General features: G+C 37.0%; 1 protein-coding gene across 1 annotated transcript in view; it reads right to left on the reverse strand.

The window, feature by feature from the left end:
• The window catches only part of FILIP1 (filamin A interacting protein 1), a 163,144-nt gene that overhangs the window by 14,322 nt on the left and 122,849 nt on the right, over window positions 1-25,973 (reverse strand). The window contains exon 4 of the mRNA XM_069488235.1: window positions 24,705-24,883. Coding sequence (XP_069344336.1) covers window positions 24,705-24,883 — 179 coding nt within the window. The remainder of the gene's footprint in view (window positions 1-24,704; window positions 24,884-25,973) is intronic.

The following is a 25,973-nucleotide window of genomic DNA, read 5'->3' on the forward strand; positions in this document are numbered from 1 at the left end:
ATGAGACAATTGGAAAAGTTACATTGTTGAGGAATTATTACTAGATTTTAGGTTTGATAATGGATTGTGGCAGTACTTTTAGGAGTCCTTATCTTTTAGAAACACATATTGAAATATTTATGAATGAAATGATGTGTCTGGGATTTATATCAAAGTAATTCAGGGAAGTGGGAATAGATGAAACCAGACTGGCTATGAGTTGATTAATTGTTGAAGCTACGTAATTGTTGCATGGTGGTTCATTATACTATTCTCTTTATCTTTGCAAATGTTTGAAATGTTTCATAATAAAGGTTTTTTTTTGTTTTTTTTTTTAAATCCCATTTTGTAATCTTTAGCTTCTCCCACCCCTTTCAAGTGTTAGCCCCTGTGGTCCCTGGTCATATTTTTACTTCCTTTACAATGCCATGTAACCCTCACATTTGTCTGTGATTGTGGGTGATTATTTCATTCCTTTCTATGTTTATATAATTTAGTTTGCTGGAGATTTTTACTTTTTCTTTCTTATTGGGATCCATTTGATGCCTAGTCAAACTTATGCTAAAGAAAGTATTATCACTCTGTTCTGTTTTACAGATATTTGTTAATTTATCTTTCCTTTTATTTTTCCGGGGGAAGGGTAAGTGAAAGGTTTTTTTAACCTTATCCTAATTATCCATTCTTGTGATAAACACCATCCTTAGAACAGCTGTCAATCTATGTTCCTAGGGACTCAAGTGGACACCTGCCTACCTTTTTCCCAACTTTCTTGACACCTTCACTTTTCAACCATTTTTCTAAACTTATCAGCATTAGCCCCAGAACAGCAATTATTTCTTTGTTTCCTTAAGATGTTGTCACTTTTCCTTATCTTACTCCATCAGACCCCATTTTAAAACACTGATGTCACCTAAAAGTAACCCTAGGCTTCTTTCTCAGCCAGACCATGCTAATTTCCCTTCTCACCACAATGTTTTTGCTTTTCTTGAACTCTCCCCTGTATGTATGCCTCTCTGTCTTTCAAGAGAGAGGGCAGGTTAAAACGAGCAAAGGCATGATAGTAATTAAAGATGAATGAACCTCAAAAGAGTCAAGCTTGCATGTAGTTTGAAGTTTTTAATCACAATGCATTTTTTCCCAACTAGAACATAGTATAGGGCTCAGCAGCTTGTTAACATGACAGGGCATGGTTTTACCAAATGATGCAGGAAGAAGTGTTACTTTTTAATAAATCACTCCAGTCCCTCATGATGGTGACTATCATAACTATCTAAAATTAATCTAATGTCCCTAATATACTACGTAGGGCTGAGATTACAGAAAAATGGATGAGGCTGGGTTGTCCAGCTGCAGTAAGATTCTGTCCTCATTTGAAATTTTGATATTTTCTTCATCATGGATTTTTGCTTTAATTTTTATTTTTTTAAAATAGTGCATTAAAACATAATATATCTTGATTACTGAGTTTTGGGCCTTAAATTTTGCACTACAGGTCAGAGCCTTACTTGCCTCACCCTCATCCCAGCTCGGATTACTGAATGTTAGAGAATCATTTTTTATAGGGAGATATGGTAGATCTTTCCTAATAGGGCACAAACTTTTGAGTTTTGGTTTTGTTTGGTATTTCTTAGTAGTAGGGATGAGTTTACAAAAGCCCTCATACACTTTTTTCTCTTCCCCTCTTGTAAAGACCAGTAGTATTTTAGAGCATCTGATCTCAAACTTCTTGACTCGAGCTCACTACAGTGGGACAGAAGGCCTCTCCCACCCATTCCCACTCTGAAAAAGAACTTGAGATAAAAAAATTGAAAGAGAAGAAAATAAAATCAGTGAACTGTTGTGACAGCTTTTCTGAACTGCTTTTACTTCATAAGAGAAGACCCTGCAGTTACATTCATGATTTTATATTATAAAACTATATCCTATAAATTTAAAAATAATCTAGTAATTTTATTACATTTACTTTGCTAACAGAATCCAAGTAATTCAAAAACACACAAATCTCAAGCAAATTATCACTAATGAAGTTTTACTCTTCATCAAATTTTGAAAGGATTATGTATAATTCTGCTCTAGAATAGGCATATTGATGATGTGCCTTGAAGTGTAGTTTTTGAAAATTACAAACCAAGGATATGCATTATCAACTCTCTTGGGTTAGCCCAACAACCCATAACAAACTAAACTGATTACCCATAGTAATTTATCTTTAAAATGCATGGATGGCAAAAACTGAAAACCATGAAAAGTTCATGACTGATAAGTTATTCTTCTTGAAGATTATGGGATTTCCTACTACCAGGTGAGCACATATTCAGTGAGTGCTTACAAACAGTGGGTAGCAGCCAGACTCCATTGTAAAATACCAATTTATTCTTCAAGAAAATCTAGTAACATGCTAATTTAAATATATAAGTGCTATACATATTTAATACATTGACTGCCACACTAGGAAAAAAAATTTTCCCTGGTGCCATGGTGTTTTATTATGAAAATAGAATAAAAACTTCAAAAACAAAACAATCCTTTCTAATTTATGAAAAAATTGTTATTTTTTTATTGTTTTCTGTGCATGAGTTATATGCAAGTCACTCCATGCTAGAATCTGTTTTTACACTGCACACTACTTGAGATGTATGTGACTCATGACATACTTATTGAATTTGTTTCAGAGAATTGAGTCTTCATGTGCTTCATAAGGCCCTGGGCTTAAAACCAGCATGAGTTAAATACGACTCACATGGCAGTTAATGTGTTAAAAATAAATCACTTTGTATGTTACTAGTAAATAGCTCTCAGTCATAGTAAAAATTAAAGTCTAGGGAATTATTAGTTGTTTGCTCATATGAACCACAATAAGGGCTGGCGTTTTCTGCTAATTATGCTGCCCATCAGAAGGCTTGTATCTGAGATCACTGAGCAGCAGCTTTCTGATTACACACTCTAATATGAAGCTCCCTGCCTCATATAGAAATATAACCATGATTCATTAATTCACTCAATAATTCAACAAAGATGGGTTGAATGCCCCCTCCCCATTGTCAGTGTATTAGGTGCTAGGAATGAAAATATATATTGCAAGGCTATGTAAAAAGTGCTGTTTATGCTAAAGAGGGACACCCAAGGGTAGGGCTGTGGATGGAGGAAGTCGTTGCTCAGGGCTTTTGCAATTGTCCTTCCCAATACCCTTCCCCTGCTATCAGAGGTGCAGCCCATATGGCACCTTTGTGGGAACTAGAAAAAGGTCTACTTCCTCTTTATAGAACCAGTCCCATGCTGAGTGAACTGGATTTCAGCCCCCATTCTTTCACTGGTCAAATGCCCCTACAAGCTACAACCTATGCAATTGCAGAGGATTGAACGTTTATATCTTCTCCAAATTCCAAAATGCATATATTAAAATCCTAACCCTCAATGTGTTGGTATTACGAGGTGGAACCTTTAGCGGGTGATTACATCATGAGGGTGGAGCCCTCGCTAGTGGGATGAGTGCCCTTAGAAAGGGGATCCCAGGCCGGGCGCGGTGGCTCACGCCTGTAATCCTAGCACTCTGGGAGGCCGAGGCGGGTGGATCGCTCAAGGTCAGGAGTTCGAGACCAGCCTGAGCAAGAGCGAGACCCCGTCTCTACTAAAAATAGAAAGAAATTATCTGGCCAACTAAAAAAAAAATATAAAAAATTACGGGCATGGTGGCGCATGCCTGTAGTCCCAGCTACTCGGGAGGCTGAGGCAGTAGGATCGCTTAAGCCCAGGAGTTTGAGGTTGCTGTGAGCGAGGCTGATGCCACGGCACTCACTCTAGCCAGGGCAACAAAGTGACACTCTGTCTCAAAAAAAAAAAAAAAAAAAAAAAAAAAAGAAAGGGGATCCCAGATACTCTTTCTGGCTCACAGGTGAGGATACAAGGAAGACAGGGGTCTGCAACTGGGAAGAGGGCCCTCACCAGAACCCGACCATACTGCCACCCTCATCTCGAGCTTCCAGTCTCCAGAACTGTGAAAGAAAAATCTGTTGTTTATAAGCTACCCAATCTCTGGCACTTTGTTACAGCAGCCTGAGCTAACTGACACAGCAGGACACAATAGTCCTGTGGGCTCTTCTTTGTCATCCTCCAGGTTTCAGTTCATATGTCCTCTCCCCAGAGAGGACAATATGCCTTTTGTTGTGTTTTCACATTTCCTAAGTTGTTCAAAATATTTCTCAAATCACTCTCTCAGATTGGTCAGATAAAATATTTTTTAAACAAGAGAAAACAGATATTCTTTCTTTTTGATGATGTTTATAAAGACTCAGCTAGGTGAATAAATTGACTAATAATTTTCACTAGGAACTGAAAACACCATGAACCATAAAAGTTTGTCACCTAAATGTGTGGCCTTCCAGGTGGCCCCTTCCCCTTCCCTCCCTACCTCCCATTCCCAAAGAATGTGTTGCCCATGTTCATCCCATCTAATTATCGGATGATCCATCTAGGAAACGGGGTGCACTGCCCCAGGAAACGTTCTCCCTCAGGAAATAAGTTAAATGAAGAGATTTCCTTAGGGAAGCCAGAGGGTGAGGAGGATATTTAGAGGCAGGGAGGTTTTCGGTCCCTGAAATCACTGTGTGAGGGTGTCCTCCCACATGCCTCTCCCCTGCGGTTCACAGAACATGAGGGGAGGAGCTGGCAGCATGAATGAGATTTCCTGAGACTACTGAAGCAAGCTGAAGACAATCCACAAAGGTACCATATACCTCACTTTACTCTATACGTGCATGTACAGAGTGCTGGACAAAAGTTGTGGTATTAAGTTTATACATTATGGGAGCTCACAATAGAAAAACATATTCTACTGTAAACCTTTTCATTAAGATACTATTAATCTAATTTGTCTATTGGGTAAATCTATTTTCATAAATAAGATTTTTTAAAAATCACAGAGATGTGAATTAAGTAGCAAATTAATTTAAGTACGTAAATCACTTATAGTAGTGTATTTCCATGCATTCATTTCCTTAGAAAAGTAAACCTCTCCTTCTTTAAAATGGTAATTGAATTTATTGCCATTGTATTTAAAGGTCTTTTTAAAAGCTTTAAATACAAGGTTATGTGAAATGTATTAAATTTTTTTCAAATTATTATGTTAACATTTATTTAATAATTATTTTATTCAGTTTGGGAACAACTTTAAAGCTAATGCAAAAATTAAAAAGTTAAGACAATAAACAAAACTCCAAAATTCCAGACTTAATTTTGTATTGATCTTAATTATTGTTAATGTAGGAAAAAAAGAAATATGAGCACCCTTCTGTTGTGGAAAGGATATTTAGTTTTACAAGTAAACAGAAGTTCATTCAGTCACATGGAATTAAGAATTCAGGAAGATCAAGCTAGTGAACCCTAGACTTTCATCACAGTTGAACTCAAGATTTTCATCACTTTAAACACAGAGACAAAACGTTATTAACAACCAACATTACACAAATTAAATCTACAAAAATGAAACCATACCACCATCTGCCCTTATTTTAAATCTCTATAAAACAGGTCGTGTGAATCTGAAATCGCACTATAAAAATTTGGTTTTGGCCAAAGGAACTTTTGTGAAAGACTCACAGTACCCTCCAGCCCCACTGAGCACTAAATACAAGCTGTTTACTTTGATACACTCCGCTGAACTCAGACAACATTTTTTTGGCATTTTGAAAAATTACTAAAGTTGAACTTTTAGATCATTGTTTAACATAGTCCAAACTTTAATCTCATTCCCACTTTGAGATCAAACTTCCTATTTGATTTGTTATTCTTGTTATCACTGCCACACTGAGTGTTTCAGAACAAACACGGCTTTCTTTGGATCGCTCTGCATTCTAATTCATTGCCAACTTTTTGCCTTTTCCACACATGCAAAGAGAGAACTGCAGAAAATCCACATAACAATAACAACAACAAACCTTTGAAAATAATATTTTAGCTCATTTTAGTTTTTTGCTCATTAAGAAACCATAAATTAGAAGATACATTTACAGTATATAGAAAGGCTGCCTGTTAAATGCCTTCAGAACACATTACTAGGACTGATGGTAGTAAGATAAGAGATTTTTCAGTTCTGATACAAACTCCCCAAGGTTTCTGTAGCATGAGATTACTTTTTCCCCTCAGTAGAAAAACAGGATCACTCCTCATACCACAATGGGGTGCATCTTGGCCAGTTCCCATCAAAGATTCTGAGGCATCAAGGCAAGTCGCAATAAGCTGGTAATTTTCAAGGATTGTCACCATCCACACTCAGTAAAACCTGTAGCCGCAAGCTGAAAGCTTGTCGAGTTCTTATAGCCCTTGTCAGATTAGCCAGGGCTCTACAAATGTCCAAATGTCCAAACCCAACTTCCAAGATGCTCTTTCACTTAGAAATGAGTTTACTGCCAAGTAAGCCTATTAACAAATGAAATGCGCATGGACGAGAGTAACTAACATTGCTTAAATCAAAACAGATCTTGACTTCCTTACCTTAATACTAGGAAGCATAGTAGCTTTTGTTTTTGTTTTTGTTTTTTATAAGGGGGTACTGAAGTTTGTTCAACAGCAGCAGGCCCTGCTCAGCCCCCTACTCCACAGGGAATTAACCGTCACATTCCAGCCCTGTCATCAGAACAATGAAAGGTGAATGTTGTGCAAAACAGCTTGGGACCACTAACTGATGATGTCATTCCTCCCTTATATGGTTCATTATTGTGCAGATTTACTTTGGTCTGTGAGAAGGGGTGGAGCTGCCCAAGACGGGAAGGGAAGGCAGCTCTTAAGAAGCTGTGAGTGAACGGGAATTATGCTCCACACCGGGGGAAATGCACTGGGGAGAGGGGTGAAGTCGAGGAGGAAGAATGAGAGAAAGAAAAGATATGCATAAAATGTCAAATGGGCCTCACTCCTGATTTCTCAAACTAGCTAAATTCTATACAGTTCTATTCAGCACACGCTGGAATTTAAAAAGGGATCCCACTAGAGCCTAATCTATGATTCAACCAATAGGAGAAAAATTCACATTTCAACCAAAGTGCCTGTTAATTTACGTGTACCTAAATGAAAACACTACAGTGTGGGCTACAGAATGCCAAGTACCCTGTGGTTTAAAGATCATTTCATCTTTACAAAATATTTTTACCTGAATATTTTTCCCTAAAATTGCTTTTAAATGGAAAAAAAAACTGCTGTCTATACAAACAAAAGTGGGTGAATACATTCAGCCAAATTTCAAGGAGTATCTATATGATCATTTATACAAAATGTTTTCAAAATCTTCTATCACCTTCAAATTAGCTTTTTCCTCTCTTTTTTTCTCTTTTCTTTTTTCCCCTTGTTTTCTTTATTCTTTCCTTTCTTCCTTCTTTCCCTCCTTCCTTCCTGATATAAATCCAGTCAAAAAGCCATTAGGTAAATTAAAAATTCTAGTAAATTTTTTCTAACTCATATGCATTGAATATGTATGTCATTTATGTTATGAAATTCCATTTCAATTACAGGATAAAAGCATCATGCCAGATAAATTAGTCAAATTAACTTTAAGGTTAATAGGATTAAATGTTTGCAAACCATTTTTAAGTCCTCATATATCTTTTACATTACATAAATATAAGTCATTATATTATGGCATAGAGAAGAATTTGAAGAGAAAACAATTTTGATATCATTGCTTTCCTACATCCCTAATGTTCAATCATGACTTTTGCTTTAAGAATATGTCTAATTTTTTATTAGCCTGAACTGAGTATAAGAATTACTGCATGTTTCAAGGTGACAGTACTAGATAAATGTGTTTTGATTAAAGAGTTATATTCAATATATGTAACTTTGTGTAAAAACATAAGCAACATTCATGGTTAAGGTAAAATTACAGATACTAATCAATTGGTTATTATTTTGGTTTTTGTCACTGTTTTGTTTTTTAGCTATTTTAATATGGGGGGGGGAACTGAAATTGAAGAAGAAAAGAAGAAATTGCTGCTACCACCTGGTGTATGCAAGGCTGCCCTAGTGTGGGGGAAGGGGCATCTTGGCGACTGATAGACTGAATCTGGGCTTGGCAACTACTTGGAAGATAGCTGAGGGCAACATTTATAACTCCTCTGGTTTCAGTTTACTCAGCTGTGTAACAGAGATATGGATTTTAACTTGCAGGGCTGCTATGAGAATTAAATGAAATAATGTAAGTCAAGGCCACAGAAATGAACACATAGTGGGCCCACAATAAATAATAATAGGTTTATGCACAGTTTATTCATTTTGATGATGGTAGGCCCTTTGCAAAAATACAAATTTGGGGTCTAATTTTGTCACAGACAACATAAACCTATTTGAAGAAAAGGGAATCAAGGGGTCAGGACTAATTAAATATAGTCAAGTAGCATCTTGTCTGTTTCTGGTGATTCAAATTTGAGTTATAGTCCCAGGGAGGCATAGATTACATTCAAACCATATTAAATCAATATTTAGAGATGAATGATAATAGCAAGAGGAAATGTTTTATTGCTTTTAAAAAATCTTTTTAAAAAAAATACCATGAATTTTAATCGCAGTAATGTCTTTTTCCTCCCTGTTAAGTATCACTTCAACAGCTACATTCGAAATTAATTTAAAACCCCACTATTAAGACTCATTCAGAATAAATGGCTGTAGGTATTATAATTAATTAACACTCCCTGGCTAAATGATGTTAGTTATTAAAAGCCTCTTGGAACCTAGAGATGTTTATTTATTTACTTGTTTGTTTGTTTATTAAATTTTTTTATTTTTATAGATTTAGGGGATACCAGTGTAATTTTGTTATATGGATATATTATATAGTGGTGAAATATGGGTTTTTAGTGTACCCATCACCCAAATAGTATACATTGTGCCCAATAGGTAATTTTTCATCCCTCACCCCCCCTCCCACCCTCCCACTTTTTTGGATTCTCCAGTATCTATTATGCCACTGTGTATGACCATGCATGCCCATCATTTAGCTCCCACTTACAAGTGAGAACATGTGATATTTTGTGTTCCTTAGTTACTTTGCTGAGGATAATGGCTTCCAGTTTCATCCGAATTTCTGCAAAAGACTTTATTTCATTCATTTTTATGGCCGAGTAGTAGTCCATGGTGTGTATACACACCACATTTTCTTTATCCAATCAGTAGTTCATGGACACTTTTTTGATTCCATGTTTTTGCTATTGCAAATAATGCTATAATAAACATACAAGTGCAGGCATCTTTTTGATATAATGATTTTTTTTCCTTTGGGTAGATACCCAGTAGTGGATCAAATGGTAGATCTATTTTTAGTTCTTTCAGAAATCTCCATACTGTTTTTCATAGAGGTTATACTAATTTATATTCCCATCAACAATGTGCAAGCACTCCCTCTTCTCTGCATCTGTCTTTTTAACAATGGCTATTCTGACTGGAGTAAGATGGCATTTCATCGTGGTTTTAACTTGCATTTCTCTGATGATTAGTGATGTTAAACATTTTTCGTATGTTTTTTGGCCATTTGAATATCTCTTTTTGAAAAATGTTTGCTCATGTTATTTTCCTACTTTTTAATGGGTTATTTGTTTTTTTTCTTGTTCAGTTGTTTGAGTTCCTTGTAGATTTTGGCTATTAGTCCTATGCCACATGCATAGTTTGCAAATATTTTCTTCCATTCTAGAGAGTGTCTATTTACTCTGTTGATTATTTCTTTTGCTGTACAAAAGCTTTTTAGTTTAATTAAATCCCATTGGTCTATTTTTGTTTTTGTTGCATTTACTTTTAAGGTCTTAGTCATAAATTCTTTGCCTAGGCCAATGTCTAGAAGTGTTTTTGTTAGTTTTTCTTCCAGAATTTTTATAGTTTCAGGTCTTACATTTAAGCCTTTAATTCATCTTGAGTTAATTTTTGTATATGGTAAGAGATGGGGATCCAGTTTCATCCTTCTGCATATGGCAATCCAATTTTCCCAGCACCATTTATTGAATAGGGTGTCCATTCCCCAGTGTATGTTTTTGTCTGCTTCATTGAAGATCAGTTGGTTGTAGGTACATGGCTTTATTTCTGGGTTCTCTATTTTGTTACTTTGATCTATGTGTCCATTTTTATACCAGTACCATGCTGTTTTAGTTACTATAGCCTTGTAGTATAATTTGAAGTCAGATAATGTGATGCCTCCAGCTTTGTTCTTTTTGTTTAGGATTGCTTTGGCTATTCAGGCTCATTTTTGGTTCCATATGAATTTTTGGTTTTTTTTTTCCTAATTATATGAAAAATGACATTGATATTTTGATAGGAATTGCATTTAATCTATAGATTGCTTAGGGCAACATGGTCATTTTAACAATATTGATTCTTCCAATCCATGAGCATGGGATGTTTTTCCATTTGTGTCATCTATGATTTCTTTCATTAGTGTTTTGGTAGTTTTACTTGTAGAGATCTTTCACTTCCTTGGTTAAATATTTTCCTAGGTATTTTATTTTATTTATTTATTTTTACAGCTGTTATAAATGTGATTTAATTCTTGATTTGGTTCTCAGCTTGGCTGTTATTGGTGTATAGAAATGTTACTAATTTTTGAATGTTGATTTTGTAACCTGAGACTTTACTGAACTCATTTATAAAATCTAGGAGTCTTTTGGAGGAGTCTTTAGCTTTTCTGGGTATAAGATCATAACATTAGCAAACAGAGATAATTTGACTTCCTCTTTTTCAATTTAGATGCCCTTTATTTTTTTTCTCTTGCCTAAATGCTCTCCTAGGACTTCTAGTACTACATTAAGTAGAAGTGGTAAAAGTGGGCATCTCTATGCCCACAAACTAGAAAACCAACAGGACATGGATAGATTCCTGTAAACATACAATCTCCCAAGCATGAATCAGGAAGAAATAGAAATCCTGAACAGACCAATAACAAGTAGTGAGATTGAATCAGTAATAAAAAAATCTCCCAACAAAAACGACAACAACAAAAATCCCAGGACCAGGCAGATTCACAACAAAATTCTAACAGATGTACAAAGAAGAACTGGTTCTAATCCTACTGAAACTGTTCCAAAAGATTGAGAAGGAAGGAATCCTCCCTAACTCATTCTATGAAGCCAATATCACCTGATACCAAAGCCAGGAAAGGATGCAAAGAAAGAAAGAAAGAAAGAAAACTACAGACCAATATCACTGATGAACACAGACACAAAAATCCTCAAAAAAATACTAGCAAACTGAATCCAACAGCATAGCAAAAAGCACCAGGATCAAGTGGGTTTTATTACAGGCAATGCAAGATGGTTCAACATATACAGATCAATAAATGTGATTCACCACAGAAACAAAATTAAAAACAAAAACCATATGGTCATCTTAATAGATGCAGAAAAGCATTCAATAAAATTTAGAATCCCTTCACAATAAAAACACTCATCAAATTAGGAATAGAAGGAACATAACTCAAAATAATAACAGTCATATATGACAAACCCAAGCAAACATAATACTGACCAGGAAAAAGTTGAAAGCATTCCCCCTAAGAACTGAAACTAGAGGAGATGTTTAAATGGTTATATAACCCTCCTTAGAGTCACAGTAACGAGAATTTTCTCACTATTAGAACCTGAAGGAGACGGACCACATCTTTCTGTGTCTTTCTGTATTCAAGAAATATCCTGTATTCACTCATTCAGCAAATACTTAATTGGTTGCCCACCAAGGACCAGATATTGTCTTAGGCACTGGTGCCTAATTTTTTTTCCTATGAATCATATACAACCAAATAAGAGCTCTTCCTCTCTTAAACTCTTTAGCATGTATTCACTGAAATGTGTACTGCAATGTAACATGATACACGTGGAAAGTATTGTTATTATGGGTCCCTAGGTCAAGTCCTAAGTGTACTATGGGTGGGGATCTTCTAAAACAATCATAACTTTTTAAAGTACTAGATCCTAAAGATAGACTATTCAGGTTCCTATGATCCTTTAAGCATCCGGTTGCCATTGAGCATCATGACCCGACCAAGTGACTCTTTTTTTTTTTTTTTTCTTTTGAGACAGAGTCTCACTCTGTTGCCCGGGCTAGAGTGAGTGCCGTGGCGTCAGCCTAGCTCACAGCAACCTCAGACTCCTGGGCTTAAGCGATCCTACTGCCTCAGCCTCCCGAGTAGCTGGGACTACAGGCATGCGCCACCATGCCCGGCTAATTTTTTGTATATATATATTTTAGTTGTCCATATAATTTCTTACTATTTTAAGTAGAGACGGGGTCTCACTCTTGCTCGAACTCGGTCTCGAACTCCTGACCTCTAGCGATCCACCCGCCTTGGCCTCCCAGAGTGCTAGGATTACAGGCGTGAGCCACCGCGCCCGGTCCCCAAGTGACTCTTAAAAACAAGTCTTCTTACAATTGCTCCTTATTCAAACTGATCAGTAAAAGAAGAGATAAAGAAAACATGATTCCTGAACTTTTATGAGAAAGATCTAGTCTAGCATATGGCAAGTTGGAAGTTTCTCAATGTGTGGGCGATCACTGGGCTTGAGAATTCAATGTGCTTTCACGTCAGGATACATTTTTTTTACAGTAGAGGAGGCTGTGCTCCAGAACTTTGAAAAGTGGATTCACTGAGAGGCTGACGTGAGCAGGCAGGAAGAACACCATAGGAGATGCTAGAAGCACTGCACTTGCATTTCTTGGTTAGGGCAGGGAGGAGTACTTCCTGGATCTCACCCTGGAGGCCTGAGCAATAGTTCTGCCCATAGTTATGCCTCCTTTCTTGAGAGTAAGATAGTCTAAAACTTCTAGTATGTTATAGATTCCAGAAGTCAGGCAACTCTCAGAGCTGAACAAATCAGAAAGTACTGGAGGGAGGAATGGTAGTGTAGATAAGTGGATGAAGTAAGAACACTTCCTGGATTAGAATACAGGATTTGGTGACATTGTAATAAATGACAAAGAATAGGGTAGAACAGAGTATTCTTCCCTTCTAGCACACTGGATGTGGAGCAGTCATAGTCCACCATTTCCTGTTTCCTTTACACTTCAGATCAGATGAATGTGCTTCCTTAAGCAGTTAAGAATAAATAAATAAAAGTAACTCTCACTGAACTCTTATAGAATATTAGGGGCTATGCAGAAAATATAAAGAAAATCCTTAAGGCACAGTATTTTTGAACTTCAGAGGAAGGAGTTAAGACTAAGTAAAGTTGACCTCTAGTTTGTTTGCAGTTGAAGCTCACATTCAGCCCCTGAATATTATTTGAATAGTTTCTTGGCTAAGAGTTCACATCCAAAAGCTGAATATGTTATGCATTGAGCATGAAAGACCAAACCTTTGATTAATCTTTTCTGTTCAAACTTTTCACCACCATGAAGTATTTTCCAAACACAAGCATTCTTGGAAAAAGAGTGCACACACAGTCAAAGAGCCAGAGAGGAGCAACCCCCAAACACTGAAAACACCACCTTCCCAAGTTCCAGCTACCTCTCTGGAGTCCAGGATTTGTAATGCTAATCTGAGTACCTTCTTCCATGCTGGAAAAAAAGTAAAAATGTAAAAGTAATGTAGTTATTCACTGTTATGCTGAGAGACAACACATTTTTCCAGCACTTTTCTTTCTTAACTCTTTCTTGGTGTATGAATTTGTACAAAAACACCATTTACCTGGTATTTATTTTGGTGACAAATGGCTGCCAATGCAGAGCACCATTGTCCTGAGTTTTTCATTCCAGAAGTATATTCTCACTTATCACTTTTCAATACTTGATTTTGTCCATGATGCTGAGATAAGCCATAAGCTCAATTAAAAACTCAATCCAACTAGTTTGGAATTTGGGGAACAGAAACTCCCACTCAGTTGTTGGAAATTTTCATTTTTAATCCAGTTGCTTTTACAACCTGGATTCATTTATTCTCTCTGGAATTTATGTATCTCACTAATGCATCAGCTCCATTAAAAAAAATCTATAGGAGACTTTGGCTTTGCATTTTCTGACATAAAGAATGTCTATCAGAATTGATCAATTGCCTGGCAATACAATTGCCTGGATTACAAGTGATAGTATCAATGTATTGATAAACCAGAAAAAATTTTTAAAAGCTATCACTACAAAGCACTAGTTATTCACTGTCTGAATGTTTGTCACATGGGTAGACTCTGAGGCTGTAATTATTAACTGAAAATGTGTCTGCTAAAGGGCCATTCTAGCTGGACTGCTTATTACTTCCTAATGGTCTTCACTGTGTGTTTCTTAAAACTTGTCAACTGCTCTGGTTCCTGAGGACTCTCTGGTTAACAGTGAAAAATATGCATGAATTTTCATTTGTATACATATATTGTATCACTCATAATCAACTGTTTTATCCAAAAATTATAATGTATGTAAATCTATACTAGACTTTGTAAATAAGTGAATTTGCGTAGGTACTCCACTAAATAACACACAATAACTTCTGTGAAAAACACAAGCCTTTAAATCCTTTGGTTTGGTAGACTATTGGGTACTGCTCTTGTGATTATTCTTTTTTCTCATTTAAAGCAGTTTGTTTTATGCAGTTGTCGGGAAAAGAAAATTATTATTGTCCAGGTTATTCTAATAAGTCAATCCAAGTTGTAGTTAATCTTGTGTTCTTCTCAAGATATAAAGTGTGTCCTGTCACTTCTTTCTAATTTATTCATTTTTTAATATACAAAGTTATAGAAACACAGCAGTAAACTTATGACCTCAGCAAAATTACTATACCAGTTTTTCTTCCAAAGGATGCTTATATAATAGTTACCACATATTTTACTTCTCATAAAATTTTATGGGGCTGAAAATCATAACATTGCCTTTTTTAATAGAAAGACATCAGTTTTCAGCTATATATTTCATAGTTATACTATTTTCCTCAAATATAATTTTATCACATAGTATTTATCTGTCCTTTGGAAACTTAAAATGTAAATGCTAAATTTTCCCCTGACACAAACCACAACTCTTATACGAATCGTTCTCCTGAAATGGTAGAAACAAGATTAGGCCAGAGGGAAATGACCCTGATTAAAATATGGTCATTTGTTCCCTGTGTTTACAAATTAATTATCTGCACTATACATAAAAATGATTATAGTAATAGCTGTTACTAAGGGACACAACTTTTTCCAACTGATTTGGAATGCCATCTTTAAAATACATTGCTTCCATATCTACTATAAACTATTTCCAGAAATTCTCAGCTCTGTTGATCTGTCTGCTCATGTATAATACTATACTATTTTACAAATTGTAGCTTTAAAAATAGATTTTGTTTTTGGTAGAAAAATTTTGTTTCTCTTACTACTTTTCATTTTCAAAATTTGCCTATTCCTTGCACTGAACATTGAGAAATTAAAAAGAAAATTGACTATTCTTGCTTATGTGTTTTTTATATGAAACTAGTATCCCTTAATTTAGTCCTCATAGTTTAAGAAAAGTATTTTTAGGATCACATTAAATTTGGTATTTTTATTAGGATCATGTTAAATTTGTGGGTTAATATTAGGATAGTTGACATCTTTATGATGTAGCATCTTTTAGTTCTAGAATATAGTAATCCTTTCCATTGGTCTTAGTCTTTTTGTCTCTAGGTAGCATTTAAAATATTTCTTTAGGTAGATCTTTCAGATTCTTAAGTTTAAGACATTTTATATTTAATATAGTTTATATTATTTTGTCATTTGGAAATATGAAAACTATTGATTTTTGAATATTGGTTCTATGTAGTTTTGTACCTTAGCACTTCACTTTATTGAATTTTCTAATTGTTTGTAGTAGGTTTTCTGTTTTCCTGAGTCTATGGTACAATTAAATACAAAAACAAATGCCCCCCAAACAATAAAAGAGTTTGCTTTTCCAATTCTTTGCATTGTTCTTGAAATGTCTTAGTTTGATAAAACATAAATTGTGATTTAGTGAAACTTATATAGTTTTCCTCCAAGTGTTAAATAATATAGGTGTGCAGAAGAAATGATCACTTTTAGATGTTACATGCTGTGTCTAGTAGATAGGGCTTCACAGTCATCTCACAAACATAAAACTCTTGTGAGTTAGGCACTAGGTTAGCCTCATTCTGTTGAAGAAAGAAAACCAAGAATCAGAGAGGTTAAATAACCTATCCAAGGTCACAGACCAGTGGCAGAGTCAGGATTTGACTGCTCCAAATGAAATGCAGGACACTAAGAAAACACTGTCTCTAGGTTACAGATTTTGAGGGGGGTCTGGCACCATGTAGCTGGAATAACTTAGGGAAGAAATTGACTGCAGTTGAAGAGGTTAGATTTAGCGCAGATGATCCTCTGCAGGTCACAAGATATTTGTGAGCACACTGTCAGTACTCTGGAACCAGCCATAATACCACATCATTTCTCCTTAGCACATATATGGATTACTTTACAAATGAAGGGGTACTAACTGCAGGCCTCAAACTTACAGGTGCAAGAAATACAATTATCTTCACTTTTCTGCATTTCTTATCATTTCTATTATTGGCTTCTATTCCACAAGTGATGTAAACTTTAACTTAGTTAATTCTGGGTAAGCTCACTCAAGCCCACTTTCTCTTAATAAATTCAAAGACTTTTCAGTCCAGCCAGGATCTCCTGAGTTAATTCTAGGCCTTCAAGACTTCATTTCTGGAGTTGGGACTAAGTTCTGGGACCATTAGGAAGAGATAAGAGGTTCTCTGGTCAGCATCCTTCCATACTGGCACCTTTTGAGATGCACACTGTGGTCTCTTATCTCAGCTGTCAGTCTGCTCAGGTTGCTGATCCAAATCAGTCACAGTTCTGTCCTCTTGTCCAGCCCTGCCTCAGCGATTCCCATGGCCTTTCAGGGACACAGGAGAAATGAAGGTGTTCTTTCAGAGTTGCAGGATACTGAAGCTATATTAAAGGTCTCTCCAGCTGAACATACAGATTCCATTTTTACTCTATTTCTCCTGAGCAATATTCCAGTTCTCTCTGGGCCTGTTTGGCCAGAATATTGTTCATCATTGTTTAGCATACACTTACCCTTCTAGTAACACAACAGCAATGCTTATGACCCCCTCACAAATAAGTGTCCATTGTAACCTTAGTCTTGTGATGTGGCTTTATTCACTCTTAGAATTTCTATGTGCCAGTGGTTTTTTTCCCCTAGGTTCCTGTTGTCTTTCCTTCTTTCTGTTTCCTATGCCTCAAGAGTGTCTCAATGTGTTAGTTGGTCACCATCAACCAGGGCACATGATTTGTCAGGGTTCTTGTGCCAGGCCACTGCACAGGTCCCATTCTCCTTAATACCTAGGCTATAAAAAGTTGCAAACTAGCCATTTTAGAGACAAAATAACCAAGAGATGGGTTTGTTCACCACACATTGCTTTATAAATTTAAGTCAACATTGGAAAACTGGCATACCTTACTAAAATCAGAATTCTCTTCCTGAAAAATCAGAATTGGCAACGCTGGGCCCACAATCAGCCTGAGCTACATTTTGACTTTTCCTGGTAGTCAGAGCATGGTCTCTCCAGTCCAGCAGGCCCCACCACTCACCCCATGTAGGCTGAAGAACTGGGTCTGCTTCAGTCCCTACTGCCTGCCTCTGGAGGCCCTTGAGCTTGAGACCTCTGTGACCTTTGTCCAGGACAGTTGTCAACTTCTCTGTCTAATTTGTTGTAACCAGCATTTACAGGGTCACGTGACAAAAAGAATGACAGCTAAGTGAAAGAGCTGCCTCTATTTCTCTTAGTCAGAAGAGGCCCCTTCCGTTATTCAGGAACTTATGAGTTTCAGGGACTATCTATAATAATAATGTCCTGACAACTTCTTGAAAGAGATCAATTTTCTCAATGATTTGTTCATATCTAGAAACATTCTGCCAACCTGACTATCTCCCCTTACTGAGTTCTCACTATCTTTCATATTTAAATTTCAAATACCATCCTCCATTCTCATGTCTCTTAGGACTTTTCTAGAATAAGGGATATCAAATACCAGGACTGAGGCATTCTGACATGGCTTGTTAAAATTATATACAGTAAAGTATGTTTCTTGCCCATTTTCTCTCAAGCCTTCCATTTTACTTTTTCCCTCATTGCCAGTTTTCTTTAATTATTATCTCACTCCTTTGTACAATATCATTAGGATTCTTTCTGGTCCAAGTTCTATTATTGTGGTCATGGTAGCTATAAAAGCCCAAATATATTGAATCTAATTAACTAAAACTCTCAGCTTAGTTAAGCCCTAAGATCCAGAAAACATCTTCACCATTTTTATCTATAGTAAAATGTAATCATAACTGACATTTAGATTTAAATATAATCTAATAGACTCTGAGGTTTTAAGGTACAGAGTCACCCAGGTAGCAGCACTATAAGATCCTGAATCATCAAGTATGACTTAGCTGGATTTTATAATATATTAAAAAAATTTTTAAGGAAAGGAAAATGCATTTGTTAAATATTTCCCGTAGCAGTAAAAGTAAACTAATTCACAGCATAACCCTTGGTCAGAAAATTTAGGTAATCAGAGAACTCATTTTCCTAGGCATCTCTATAAAAGTTATATTACTAAGACTCTAAGGAGTCTTTAATCAGGGGTCATTAGCTCATTGACCTTGAGAATAAGAGTGCTATGAAGTTTGGGAAAAAGATCACATCCACCCAAGACCCAGCATTTTTGTACAGGTGATATCCAATGAAATGAAACTCAAAGGTATTTTTAATGGGCTCTTTCATATTTAATCCAGGAGGTGCCTGGATAGATGAGTGACATGCTTCTAGTTCCATAGTGCTGATGGTAGATATATGTTGATCCTCTTCTAACTCCAAACTTCCCAACCCTGGGAAGCTACCTTTTTGAGGTGCTGTGATTGCCTGGTCCCTTCAAGTAAGATGCAACGTCACTTCCTTTACACCATCTGCCACCCAGCCCATCTCCCAAAACTTACACCCAAGCTGTGCCCTAGGGGTAACACAACATCAACTCAGCCTCCTTTATTATAATTACATTTTCCAGTAGGAAGTGAGATGTGCATATTTCAAGGGTAAGAAGAATTAGAAGGTGGAGTTTAATCCTGCATTATTTCAGAAACTGTAAAACATATTCCAGCTTAGTCATTAGGCCTCTGAATTATAATTCCTCTCCTTTCTTAAAAACTGTCTATTCCCAGAAATTTTCTTGGTCAGTAGGATACTGACAGTAGGTGGTACATCTCATAGCCAAGTTAAGGTCTATGAATGCAAATCTTAAACCCACAAAAGAATGGGCCCAAGTCCAAGACAGTCCAAGTCACTGGCCAACTTTCCAGATCACTTTTCATCCTCCATGCATTGGGGAAATAGATGTTCATTTTAATCAGAAGGTAAGAAGTTGAAAGTAGAAAAAGTTGTTTGTTTGTTTGTTTCTTTTTACTGAAAAAACTCAGTTCAAACCCTGACTCTGCCAAGTAATCATTGGCAAGTGACTTTGGGGGAAGGAGCTTAACCTCTCTGCTTCTCCATCTGCTGAATGGAGATAATATTTACACATCTCCTAGTTTTGTATGGATTGAACAAGATGGTATATGTGTCCGGCTTATCAAGGGGTTAATAAAAGCTACCTCTGCTACTGAATAGCCTCTAGCAGAGTGCTCAGTGCAGAGAAGAAGGCTCAGCTGTTTTCTGATGACATGTTTCACCTATTGATTACTTTCTGCTTGATAAGACTTGAGTATTTACACAGCATCAACAACCTTTTTCTACAGAGTGCTTTGTTTTGATTCTCTGAGCTACCAGTGAGAAAAGTCAATTTTTACACCATGTTTTAGAGGTAAGGCAACTAAACCTAAGAAACTTAAGGATATTGTGCCAGGGAACCAGACAAGAATCCTTTTGTGTAAAGAAACTCAGGAATGTTTCTGAGGATACCAGTCCACTAGAGCAAGTTTATAAAACCAGTAGGTTCTGACTGGTCATTCACTTGCACAGGCAAGTATACTAGTACAGACTATCCAATGGACCACCAGGCAAATGCCCACCGCCCCCCTTCACATTGACTTGAAGGAATAACACCAAAATGGAGCTGGAAAGGCCCTTCAAGCCCCTGCTCCTACAATCTCTGCTTCACAGGTTAAGAGATTTCTCTTGAGATGCTGATTCGTACTTTAAAAAAATGAACTTATACTTGGAAGGCTTGCTGCAATATTATATGATGATGTAATTATTTATGCAGTCCCAGCTGAGCCTATAAAATCCAAAAGCTTTAAAATCTACATCTACCATGATAGAGTTAGACAGCACTCCCCATATCACTCTCTCTCTCACACACATACATATATCCCACCCCCCAAATATTTCTTTAAGTTCCAGACCACTTTTCGATGTAACTGTGTTCTCTCTATTTTGACATTCTTGGAGCAGCCCTAATGAAGCTTAAGATTAAAATCACAAGTCTTGAAGTTCAGACAGGGAATAAAGTACAAACTTCGAAGGTGATCTCATGTGCTCAGAATTATGCCTTTAAAGGTCAAGTTGACTTGAAATATGGATGAAACCGAATACAGCATTTAGATAAGGGAGCTTTTTTTACCTAATCTTAACTAATGCAATGAAAGATACTCTCAGCTTTATTATTAACAATGCTAATTAAGCCAATACATTTTTTTCATGCTATTTTATCTTTTTAATTTGGGACTATGACTATTTTAAAAAATAGATATGTTGTAAATGATGGTAATAAATTATGAGCACAGTCTGTTGACTTAGAATAAAGGAAGCCCAGAACATATATTACCCATTTTAGATACTTAATTTGTGGAATTTTTATACAAAATATATTTAACAACTCCTGAAAAGTGAAAAACAATTTCTATAGTTTTTACACTTATATGGCCTAGGTCAGTGGCAATAACAAGGGGGTAGTTTGGAGGAGGGCTTTATTTAGCTCCCCTATAAACATCATCAGCCTCCTATCATAACTACCCCAAATAGAATGCAACCCAAGTAAAACACTGTGTCTGCTATTCAAACTCAACTTCAAAACAAGTCCCCAGGCTGCTCCTTTCAACAGACCACTGTCTGGAGGCTTCAACCTTGAAGGTCTAGAGACATTGTTGGTCCTAAAAAATCTCTGTGGTTATATCTTCATGAAAACCATCATTCTGCCTTTTAAATTTTTGTGTGGGGAGCCTACACACAAAAAATAAAACATAAAACAAGCCTTTTTGCACAAAGGTGTTCATTTGCACAGAAGTGTTAGACCAGTGGCCTGCGCTGTCTGATCATGGTTGAGCTATGTAATTGTTCTGGGCCTCAGTGTCTCCACATGTAAAATGAGGTTAGACTTAAAAGGGCTGATCTCAGAAATCTTTCGCAATGCTCAGAGCCTCAGATTCCTAGCTTCATCAAATACCTGAATCTGGAAATACCTTATCAACACCTGGTACTGCTTCTGTATGCTTGAGGGCATTTTTATTATCTTTAACCATTTTTCTCCGGAGGAAGTGAGGAACTCTTCCAGAGCAGGACAAGTGTGGAGCTTCGGTGCTCCTGGTGCCAAGAGAGAGTCCCTTGCTCTGCCCACCCCGAACTTTACACTTCTACCACCAAATCGTAAGTGTCTGGGGCAGAGGCAGCCTGCAGAGTGGCGCACCCAGTGGGAGAAGCTGACTGAGTGCTTATAAGGAGAAGACCACGTAGGCTTATCTCAAGCTTCACTTTCAAACTTCTCTGCTCAAGCACACAGTGGAAACAAAGTGAAGTGTTTCTGAAAGAAAGTTCTTGGCTCTGTTTTTTGCTTACAAAAGGGACTTTTCGGGAGAAGGGGAAGGTAGTGCAAAACAAAGATGCAAACAAAGGACTTGGAATAGTCTACAAGAAGACTCCCACTTGTGCTCAGAAGTGCGGGTTCTTCACGAGCTGTCCCTCACCGTCCCCGGCGGGAGCCGCACAGAGCGAGCGCCCGGCCCTAGCAGAGCCGCAGGGATGCGGCGGGTGGGGAGGGCTCCGCGGCCACTACCCCAAGGGAAAGAAAGCCTCAGTGTCAGCCTCCTGCCAGCTCCCATAAGTAGATCTAATTATGACCGCTAACTTCAAAAAGAGGATTTAACCCAAAGCAGATTTAGCAGGACAGTTTCCAAAGGGCGGCAGGAATCTAAAGCTTGACCCTTGAAAAATCCTAAAGACTTCACTGCCCCAGGAATTCGTTGAGCCAGTCACGGTGGACGCCTCAGATGGCAGAGAAATTCAGAGACGCCAACTTAAGTTATCAGGGTCTTCGTGGGGATGTTTAATTTAGAATAAAGTGTCTGTCAGAGTGTGTCCAGGGCGTGTGCAGTGGTGGTCAGTCAGGGTATTGACCTGAGAAAAAACACTAACAGAAAAAAAAAAAAAAAAAAGAGTTTAAGCATTAAAGTATAACCTGTTCCATCAAAAATTATTTTAAAACCATGAAGTGGATTGAAAATTAAGCAAGAGTTCAAAGGTCTCTTAGTGAATTCTTACCTAAATCATGAAAGTCTGGTGACATATCCCAGTGGCGCTGATCAAAGTATCAAAAGCGTGTTAAGGTAATTAAAAAAAAATTTTTTTTACTTTGATTTTTAAAACTTTCTACATAGCACTTTGGTCAGGAGAAGCTATTGTAGTTGTTTTAATAAAATTAAACAACTTCAGAAAGAGAGCATTGGAATTGTTCATCTAGAGTTGACCGATGGGAACCTAGTGGATAAACACATCTGGCATAGACTCATTGTGTAATGAACGTAAGAGTATTCTGTGAACTGTAACCCTCTCTGTTGTACGTGATTATTTCCACTATTCTCATAGAACACAAAACTTAGGAAAACAAAAAAGAAAGAAAAAGAAGCAGCCTGAATAAGTACAGTCAGTCCATCCACATACCTCAATTAAACCAACACTCTGTAAGCGATCTTGTGTCACATCAGGCATTTAGCTTAGGTGGGAAATTACAGAAAAGACAAACATCTGGTTCTAAATCAGTTACAAAGCAATCAAAAAATGATTCACACAGGTGCTCTTTAAAATAATTTGATTTCAGATATTGTAAAAGGTCAGTATCAAGTTGCTACTTTTTTACCTGACCACATTCCAACACAGGAAACCTAATCAGATGATTGTCGTAGATATAGTCATGTACTTCATAATGACGTTTTCATCAACAAAGGCCATAAGATTATAATACTGTATTTTTACTGTATTTTTACTGTATCTTTGATATGTTTAAATATGTTTAGATACATAAATATCTAACATTGTGTTTCAATTACCTACAAGTCAGTAGAGTAACATGTTGTACCTGTTTGTAGCCTAGGACCAATAGGCTACCCCATATAGCCTAGGTAAATAGTAGGCTGTACCACCTAGGTTTGTCTCGAGTATGCTCTATAACGTTCGCACAAGGACGAAAACACCTATAGATGAATTTCTCAGACTGTATTCCAGTTGTTCAGCGATGCATGACTGTATATGTAATTAATACTATTCTTAGAACCTTGTTTGAAATATCTGTAGCGTGAGATTGGGAAGTTCTCAGAGATTGAAGAGGTAGTGTTTATTCTCACTGGTTACCCCAAAATGTCAAATCAGACTGTCTATTTGTTCAAACATGAAGCTGGTAAAATTTAGCTTACAGGAGCTTAAGACAAGCATAAAGAATGCATAAGTTAGGTATGTACTACCTACCACTTCAGCCATTATTCTCGTTTCCATTTCTCCTTCCTCAAGAGATATGCCAAGTCCAATCGTAAGTAAACATTACCAATAATTTTTCAAAATGTTTAACATAAACCTGTTCTGTTTCATGCTTTTATTTACTCTTACTGTGATAGTTTTTTCTAGTATGTATGCTAATCTGAGAAAACCAGATCTCTGTCTGTAACTGAATCAATAATAAAGTTGGATGGCTGTTCCCTAGTGGCTCTCAATTTGCAAGTCTTAAACACAAAGGCAGACATGCTTGGTAAAGCAGAGCATCAGGATTCAAGGTCATCAGTTTCTAAGACTGACTTTCACAGACATTACCATTCAGCTGAGAGACAGGAAGGGAAAAAAGAATTTTAAACGTACTAGAAAAAAGAGTAGATAATATAGAAGAGTTAATAACACAGCTTTTCAATTTGAGGCCTCTGCTTCAAATGTGGCGATCCCTGGTCTGAGAAAACTAAATAGCTACAATAAATACAGAGAGGGTCAACACACTCAGTTTTTGTTTGGTTTAGTTTGGTTTGGTTATTATTTTCTACTGAGTTTCGAGAGTTATGTAACTCTTTGAAACTTAAGCTGGTGGTTCTAGTCATTAAATAATTTCTACTCAACCAAATATTAAGATTTTCTACATGAGTATTAAAAATGAATAGGATTCATTTATAATGGTTAAGTTTAAGAATTTGCCTTCCTGAAAACTGGATTTCAACTCCAAAGAGAAAAGCTAGATTATTTCAAATGTAGGTGCTTCACTGATCAAGTTCAAATTTAAATTCCCTGGGTTTCTTTCCAGCTATAAGGTTTTATGACTTTTTACATCCTTGTTGGAATGTGGCACCCTGCTTATATGCACTCCCAAACATATTCATGTAATAATCTCAGGTAAAGTTTATCTCACTCTCTATGGTCACAAACCATTTAGAAACCAAAATTAGACCCTGGACACCTGTGTGTGGTGCCCCTGGACAGAAGAATGATCCCTGACGGCAGGGACAGACAGAGATGCTGCAGGCATCCAGGTGTGCTCAGGGGCATGTGTGCGCATTACCTCTCCCGCTCCTGCTCCAGCAGGTTGGTGAAGTCGTCGCTCTTGTTCATGTAGTCAGTGTGCTTATGCTTCTCGTTCTCTAACTCGTACACAGTGCGCCTGTGACACTTCTCTGCCAACAGTAGCTGCTCTAGCATGCGCCGGTAGGTTTCTTTCTGTTTTTCCTCAAGTCTGTCCAGCTGAATAAGCAAACATAGGAAAGAGCTTGATATTTTATTTCATTTGCATATGACTCTAAATAATTTGCGTACATTGTTCTAGTGACTTATTACCTGAAGGAGAGAACAGTGAGTCTGGTATTCACTGCCATTTTCCCCATCCCATCATTTTCTCTATGCTGATTGGCTTTATAAACTAGCCATAATAACATTGCAGTAACTTCTGGCCTCCTGGCCTTTTTTTTTTCTGTAAACATTATGTATGGTTCCTAAACTTTCAGGAGAACAAACTCTCATAGTTTTAATGAGAACGCACAAAGCCCTATACTCAGAAAGAAAGAGGATGACATCTCTTCTGATCTCAGAAAAATTAAGATCTCAGCATTTGCATATACCAAACTTCTCCCCTGGGAAGTAATTATCATCATCACAATCTTTTTTTAGAGCTTGCAGCTATATGCATTTCTAGGAAATGTATATGAAGCATCCAAAGTCCTCTTTTTTCAAGAGATGCTAAATATAGGAAGGATTTAAAAACTTGTAGAGAATCTATATCTCCAAAAGAGGTCTTATCAAATATTACAGGGTGTTTTTTGTGCTTCTTTCTCTGGCCAAGCTATAAGAATTTCAAGGGATCATGTCTTGATAATCTTTTTAGTCCCTAGTGCCTAGTACAGGGCCTAGAACAAAGTAGATGTTCAGTAACTGTTTGTTAAATTGGACCAAATCTTACAATATTGATATTTTCCCATCCTGCTCACTATCCTACCCTCCCTTTCAAACTCTAGTTCAGGGTTTCTCAACGTTGGCACTGCTGAGGCCAGGTAGTTCTTTGTTGTGGGGTTCTGTGCATTGGAGGATGTTTAGCAGCAGCCCTAGCCTCTGCCCACCAGATGCCAATAGTACCACCTTTAGTTGTGACAATCAAACTATCCTAAATTGCCAAATGTCCCCAGAAGGAAAAATCCATCACCACCTCAGTTGAGAACCCCTGATCTAGTAGAAACAGACATATTTAAAATGCATTCTCAGGCCAGGCACGGTGGCTCACACTTGTAATCCTAGCACTCTGGGAGGCTGAGGCAGGAGGATCACTTGAGCTCAGGAGTTC

This window comes from Eulemur rufifrons, chromosome 15 (genome assembly GCF_041146395.1).
Source record: "Eulemur rufifrons isolate Redbay chromosome 15, OSU_ERuf_1, whole genome shotgun sequence".
NCBI classification, from domain to species: domain Eukaryota; kingdom Metazoa; phylum Chordata; class Mammalia; order Primates; family Lemuridae; genus Eulemur; species Eulemur rufifrons.